Raw genomic sequence first — 7,845 nt, forward strand, 5'->3', positions numbered from 1 at the left:
AACTCAGTATATCCAAGGACCATCAAGTTACAACAATGCACATGGGACTAATGTCCCGAAGTCTGCATGTACTTCAGCGCTGTTATGAGGTACTTAGCCTCCAATTTTCACCATTTCAATTAATCAATTACATGCTATGAGGGGCGAGGGCCAATGTGCCAACAATCCCCCTCATGGGCCAAGCACAAAGTACAAACGTTGACTGCGACAAACTTTAAATCCGACTACCCACACGGGGCCAGGACGACACAACATGTAGAGTGGCAGAGAATAGGTCGTGCAGCTCAGAACAGAGCACAATTACAAGAGAATCTGCCATGCAGGCAGATGCAGAGCAGTGTAGAAGACAGAGAGCCACGAGCAGCCAGAGCATCACCATTTTGTCACGTACAGGCCGAGCAGGCTGAAAATCTCTGATACCATGCAAGTGACCGAGAGGGGGTATGGAGAGTCCTAGACCTCCACCCATAGCCTTGCAAGCGTCCTTACGCCCCAAAAAGAGCTAGGGTGAGAAGAGGGGCTTGAATCAACTCAGTATATTCAAATATCAGTGCTTTCATGAGGCACTTAGCCTCCAAATTTCACCATTTCAATTAATGGATTACATGCCATAAGGGCAAGGGCCAATGTGCAAATACTATTTACGCATGTGCGCTTCTCTGTGTGTGTGTGTGTGTGTTGGGGGGGGGGGGGGAATATAGATGTAACATGTATGGATATAGAGGATCACACTTTGCCCGGTGCAAAAGACACTCTGAGAAGATAATATGCAAAATATTGATGATCTGCATGGCCAGGGATGCTGGTGTGTTAGTACATTGTAACGTCTGATGTGACTTAGGTGATTGTTAAGTGCATCCTTGGCTTGGATCTCTGATTCAACCTTGCTGAAGGGCCTGTGCGGGCTCTTCTTTAGATGTATGGTTTCAATACAGAACCAGTATTTTTTGAGTGGGGTTGTAGGGTGATGTAAAGATCGGTTGAATGCTAGTGGGGAGGAAATGTTATATATATATACTTACTTGCCCCCAAGATGGAAGAGGTATATGCTGTCACTGTACAGATGAAGTCCTCTACCTAATTATATCTAGGAGAGGTCTGACCTGAGCTATTCAAATTAAATTGGAAGGTATGAAGGCGTTTCAAAGAAAAGGTGAAAGCATGAGTATCTTGCCTTTGAGTTCCATTGTACTCTTGGTATTTTTTGTGTGAAACACAAGTGCCAACCAAGAGGGTGTGAACAATTGGCAATACTATCTCTCCCAAATGTGGCATTTGAGTATACCCTCTAACTGTAACATAGTGGCTACTACTTGCAGACTCTATGAGGGTGATCTGGTGTGCAAAAGAGGGTTTGTTGCAGATGAGGCAAGAAAACATCAAGATCTGTAGCCTCTCAAAATTACATTAGTGGACTACACACATATTACCCTCAGGCTGGTCTTCTTCACATGGCTGTTGGTCTGACCAGTGTGTCGAGGCAAAGGGGCATAGCCTGCACGTTACTTTAAATGTGCCTGTAAATATTCCTGTCCCAGCATCAATGGCTTCTCCTGTTAGATCTCAAATTGCAATTAGATTTTAAACGGTTGAAATACAAAGCGTGCCAAATGTAGATTAACAGGATTACCTAAGTAGTTCATGTTACCTAACTTTAGTATTTCATCCTACATGTAGACTGCATGGCATATTTTACCTCGTGTTACTCTTGCTGATACTCTATCCAAGAACAGCTCATTCATAGCACATTTTTTGAATGAAGCACTAATGGTTGGTTTCTTGTAGCCCGGTTCAATCTCTCAATTAAAAGAGGAGAGAGAGAGAGAGAGAGAGAGAGAGAGAGAGAGAGAGAATCTCTCTCCTGTGAGGACTTATGGGAAATAGAGTCTTGAGGGGGTGTAAGAGTGGAGTGTAGGTGAGGAAGCAAGCTTGAGGCTTGGAGAGGTTACGGAGATTGAGTGGAGTGGAGGGTAGGCTAGGGAGTGAGAGAGGCACAATGGTTAAGGCAAGATATGAGTGAAGCAAGGCAGCTTGTTGCATTCTTTGTTAGCCCACATTGTGCGACCATGTAGGGAACCCAAAACACCAAGGAATGAGTTTTTGAAACATTTTGGGAAGGCCCAAAACAGTGTCCCCCAGACTTCTAGATTTCTATACACCAGCGTGCCCCACCCCCCTATGCCCCTTTTTTTCCCCCGTGGGCCCCCTCATGGTTTGGTTCTGTCAGTGCCTCTTCAAATGCTGAACATAAATCATCCATATATGATTTGTGATGACTGTAGGAACCTCTAGTCTTGTTAGGAATAAGAAGGGTGCATCCAGGGACTTCTCATCACCCACTAGTGCAAATTCGCACATAAGAAGGGACATGCGAACCCAGTGGCCCGCACATACCAACACTTTTCATCACCCACTAGTGCGAGTTGCATGGATATGAGAGAGCTCTCTATGGAAACCTTTGGCTTTCCACGGCTGTGTGGCCATGATGTCTAGCTTAGTGGAGGTAGGTGATGATATGAAATGAGGCATTTGTGTGCACAACACGTAACGCAAACGCACACCCACGCACACATGCACACATGTGTGTGTGTGTGTGTGGGGGGGGGGGAGAGAGAGAGCGAGAGAAGAGAGAGATGTTTTCGGATGGTGAGAAAGGCCTATGAGAAAAAAAGGAAAGAAATTTTATTAAAAGTCTTCGAAAGACCGAAGGGTCTATGAGACTGAAAGAAGCCTGATACCATGAGCTGAAAGGGTGTAGCCTCTAATCAGGACTCACCGCCTACAATGAATACAACATAACCATATCATATCAGATCTAATACATGAAATAAATCTGGACACATGGCTGGGGTGGAAGCTCAAGGGGAGCCCATCGATAAATGAGGTTGTGATGATAGGAAATGTGTGATAGAGCGGTGCTTTATGCGTGTGACCTGTTGTGGTCTCCTATGGCGGCCTTGCGTTTGACAAGAGCCATTGCAACCCCCCGTCAGTCGTGCGCCCGATCTAGTGAACTTGGAGGGAAGATCTCCAAGCTTTATCTGTACGTCAACCCATTGTCAAGTTGTGCCACTGGCTCTGGATCTCGGCCTTGATGACTACCCGTGATTTGCCGGTCCGTGCACTCTAGCTGGAAAAACTCCATGATCATGCTCTGGGTAGAGTCTGGTTGTGTGCCCTGACCCTGTCTCTGTTTCCTGAGGAAGTGATCTCTGTGCCTAATGGTGGTCTCCAAGGTGTTCTTTTTAATAATCTCTTCATACTACCTCTCTAAAATCTATGGCATTTTTTCTTACATCCTTCCTTGGTGTGGCATCAATATCCAACGTTTTCACCCACTTTAAATCTCTATACTTGTCAATCATTTGATTAAGGACACATGATTTTTTCTTATCCACATCAATTGTTCTACCACGGCAGCACGGCATCTCTAATCTGGGTTAGAAAGGAAGGTGGAGGGGGGTCCAAAACCATCTCTGAATAGGCAGTGATAACAACCTGGAACTTCATTAGAAAACCTGTTTCAAGAGAACTGGAGGTGTCTAGCACACACCTAAAGATGTAATGAAACTGAAAAATGGAATACACTATGAATGTGTTTGTGTGGTCCTTGAAGGGGTTCCGGTTGTGAGAGAGAGAGAGAGAGAGAGAGAGAGAGAGATGGATTGTTTTCTTTTCCTTTGTTTTGAAGGGGGTGGAAAAGTTCATTCTTCCAGTTATAGAACGTTAAGCGTAAGATCTATTCTAACAAGTGTATTTATTTTATTGTTTGTTCAGCTGGTAGAGCATTTCTTTCAGTCCTTGGTGAACACCTCTGGCATGACTCTTCATATCCGAAAGGTTTTGCCCTCAAAGTCTGTTTGAGTGAATCTGAACTTTTTTAATAAGAAAGCAGACTGTATCGATCTACGTAGTTTTTTTCCTTCAACAGGCGTGCTTTGTGCAGCTGTCAGGGAAAAACTCACATCATATTATTGAGGCCTGTTTTAAAGCCTTTGCGAGAGCATTACGCAAGGCCACAGAGTTTGATGGACGGAGGAAGGGAAGCATTCCAAGGTGAGTTTCTATGCAACACTTAATACTGCAAGTAAATATATTACATGACTACATAAATGCCAACGTGTGCTTGTGTGTATTGTGGACAGCTCGAAGGGGTTGTTATCTCGTGCATAAACAAACTTGCTCCAAATAGTACAACTATGTGATCTATGCTTATAGATGACATAAGGGATCCTTTTTGGCCCTACATGGTATTCCATACTTGAGTTTGCACTTGAGAGACTCTTTCTTAAATAAAGTTTTACATGATATCTATATATATGTGTGTGTGTGTGGTATTTGATGAGACTCATTTCTATTTCGATCTAATAGTGGTCTATGAAATCTGTGTATACATGTTGATTACACTATATAGGGTTGGTAGGTTGAGAAGTGTTTTATGAAGACAATTTTTACGATGTTACCATCGTCTACCTCTCATATGGCAAAGGCATGATGGGTTTTGCAGTGGTAGGTCAAGCACGCACATAACAATTTCTAAGTCTTGTGTTTTTTTCTTTGGGCTTAGAAGATGCTCGTCAGTCTTGCAAAGGATTTCAGATCAAGTTGCAAAGCATGGTAGGAAAAGTTGTGGATGAACACTTTATATGAAAAACAAATTCAATGTTAGGGTCATAGCAATGTTTGGGCTATTGCCATTATAGGTAGGACAAAAAGTTTTGAAAACATTGAATGCTCGGATTGTTCGTTTAACGAAGGGGGGAGAGAGAGAGAGAGAGAGAGAGAGAGAGAGAGAGAGATGTTGCCTTAGAGAGAGCTATGATGGTGCCTTGGGATGATGTGCTAATGGGGCTTGAGTTTTGTCTTTTGCTCACCTTGCATATTGGGCTTAGGGACCCAAGCGCAATGCTCCCGAATCACTTTGGGCCAAGTAGTGTGTGATCTATTGTTGTTTGGGACCATGTTCTATAGCAGGCATCATGTCTCGATTGGAGTTAGGTGACGTCATTTACGAAGAGTGCATGACATCTCTAGTCTAGATTATCAATGGCTATGCCCATATGCATAGTATTTGTCTAAAGTTGTAGGAGGTTGTTTGGGGGCTTCTTTTACGCCTTGCAAACGTACGATTTCTTGTCTAAATTAGGCATGGTGGTGAGAAATGACTATTGTATTGGATCTTTTAAAGGATTCAAAAGACTATGTCAAGGAGGACTCCTTGATGAGGCACTTAAAAGAGTTGTACCGTTTGGATCGATAAGGATTTTAACCATTTACAAACATATTCTATCACATTCTACAAGGATGTACAAACAAGGGAGACTGTGTTGCATATGTCTCCCAAATTTTATTTTATCTAGGGCATCTCATCAGAGCATACTCTATCTCTACCTCTTGTATGTAATAGAGAATGCATAATCTCATGTCTTGCCTCAATGTCGAATCTATGAAATGGGTTTGTGAGTTGGTCCATATTAATTCGTATTATGCGGGAGCTAGTGCTTGGATGTTGAAAAGATGTAGTGGGGGAGGAGTGCACACTCAAGATGACTTTTTCTATACTATTTTAGGAAAAAAGAAAACTAAGATATGCACATCTCATCCTTTAAGGCTAGGGTTTGTCGCCTACATTCTTTTAGGACCTCTAGACCATGATGCAATTTACACCATTCCCAACACCTCTTCTTAAATTGTATTGTTTTTTGCAAAAGTTACGTTTGGATTATTTAAAATAAAAGTGTTGCATTATGCAACAAAATCAAAAAAGAGTGCATAGTGGCAACATGTTTACAACTTAACCTTCATTTTCTTCTCTTATGTTATAGTTGGTTTTAGTCAATGGCAAGCTAATGTCGAAAGTAGCATGAAGCTCTCTGTGAGTATATTGGTTAATTGATTCTTACAATCTTGAGTGAGTAGATAATATATACATGAGGCTTAGAAGGACTATCGTATGTGTAATGCCTTTCCGCATGCAACATGTCACTTAGCTATCAAGCTTACTTAACTCTTACTAAAGAAACCATACTACATTGGCCTTTGTCATGACATGTGACCCATCACTAAGAATGAATCACATGAGTCATCTATAATGTAGATAGCAAGGATTGGAAAAATGGATCGAGAAAGTGGCTAGCAAATGTTGTACAATTAATATCTCAAGCAAGTGGATGCTTTGCTTGAATCTCTAGATTAATGTGCTGACTGTCAATGTGAAACCTCTCAGTCTTTTTTGGCATGTTGTTGCTATTGATGGTGAGGTTATTGCTACTAGGGTGCAGTTCCCTATTGTTGCTACTTCTAGTAAGGTTGCTATTGTGGAGCTCCTATTGTCGAGGTTGGTGAAGCTGTTGTTGATTGAGGTTGTTGTGTGATTACTCCTACAGTCAATCAACCAATTATGTAAGAGACATGAAGGTGTCGGTAACAAATATGTCATGTAAGAAATTTCCAAGAGCAAGGATTTAGAAAGACCAAGGAAAAAGAAACGTGCAGGGTTGCTTGTCCACATCATGATGGCACGAGACTGGATAGAGGACACATGGGGAAAGTAGGCACTTGAATAGGCAATGGCATCACTTAAGCCACCTCTGATATCTCAAAAAATCTCTGTTGTATTGATTGGGAAGGTTGATAGCCTAGAAGCCACAAACATGGCACCGATGTGTGAGAAGACACTTGGAAAAAGTCCTAGTTGAGATGAAGAAGCAAAGAGGGAAGATATAGGAGGAATGGAAAAAGGAGAAGAATAAAAGAGAAGGGTGGGAAAAACAAAAGTTTGAATGGGTGTTGGGTAGGACCAATACAAAGGGGAAGATGGAAGCTATAGAAGCAAAGTCCAAACAACTCAAGGAGATGAAGGAATCACTAGAGGTTGCAAGCAAGGTAATGGAAGGATTGAAATAAAAAAATAGCTTTTGATAAATAGAATGATAGCTATAAGGTTAATAAACATGCTGAATTTTTGCAAAATATAACTGAGGGAAAAATAGATATGCTAGAGTGGAAAGAGGTGGTTAGAAAAGGTAATTCAACCTCTATTAAGGGTTTTGGATAAGATGCCTTAAGAGAACCCAAGAGGAGGAATAACAAAGCTTTAAATATGCTTGTCAAAGAGCTGGCAATGGATGACACCTTGATGGGAGATGCAAAAGCTTTGGTTAACAAAATGGACATAAATATCACTTTTGAGGCAGCGTAGAGAGTAGATGCAGCTAATGCACCACTAAGGCCAATGTTGAGAAGACTTAGAAATACAATGCATAGATCAACCTTCATGGAAATGTGGGCAGCATTGAAGGGAACTAGGACATACCTAGATGTCGATGTCACACTCTTGGTGCATAGAAGGGAGAGTGATTTGAGTAATGGCAGTTGGACTTGAAGTGAAATGGGTTGCGTACAAAGATAGTACGGGGATCATCCAAGGAAAAGGAGAAGATGAGAAAGGGATAAAAAGGAACCATGACAGCATCAGGCCTTTGGGGCATGGTTATAGGAGAGATTGTGCTTGGCTATGCGGAATCCCAATGGTATCCTATGCATAGTACCTCGTAACGATGGCACATCCCACAATGGTTCAACTCCCTTCTTATTTTGCTATGGGTGGTGAATAGCTAGTTGGCACAAGCTCTTTTCATTAGTACTGTGAAAGCTCTTCAAAGGTCATCTTCTCTATGTGGGTCATACTCACATCAGGCCACCTCAAGAGTCAGTGTAGGTCCAAGGTGGTTCTTAGAGACCTACATTGGTAGAGATGTTATCTTCCATATGTAGATAGGGCTACCGATGGTGACAAGATACACTTAGAAGTTGAACCATAGGAAAGAGATAAGAACAGTGGGG

At 42.0% G+C, this 7,845-nt stretch overlaps 1 protein-coding gene across 2 annotated transcripts in view; it reads left to right on the plus strand.

The window, feature by feature from the left end:
* LOC147906258 (uncharacterized) overlaps positions 1-4,652 on the plus strand; it is a 60,945-nt gene extending 56,293 nt beyond the window's left edge. Inside the window, exons 6-8 of one of the 2 annotated variants that reach the window (XM_087377432.1) lie at positions 3,778-3,840; positions 3,932-4,056; positions 4,146-4,652. In XM_087377432.1, coding sequence (XP_087233558.1) covers positions 3,778-3,840; positions 3,932-4,056; positions 4,146-4,173 — 216 coding nt within the window. In that variant the 3' untranslated portion in view covers positions 4,174-4,652. The remainder of the gene's footprint in view (positions 1-3,777; positions 3,841-3,931; positions 4,057-4,145) is intronic. The other variant, XM_087377437.1, reaches the window with a different exon arrangement.
* The last annotated feature ends 3,193 nt before the right edge of the window (positions 4,653-7,845 follow it).

This window comes from Dipteris shenzhenensis, chromosome 1 (genome assembly GCF_047967505.1).
Source record: "Dipteris shenzhenensis isolate YYH24624 ecotype China chromosome 1, Dip_SZ_1.0, whole genome shotgun sequence".
Taxonomy (NCBI): domain Eukaryota; kingdom Viridiplantae; phylum Streptophyta; class Polypodiopsida; order Gleicheniales; family Dipteridaceae; genus Dipteris; species Dipteris shenzhenensis.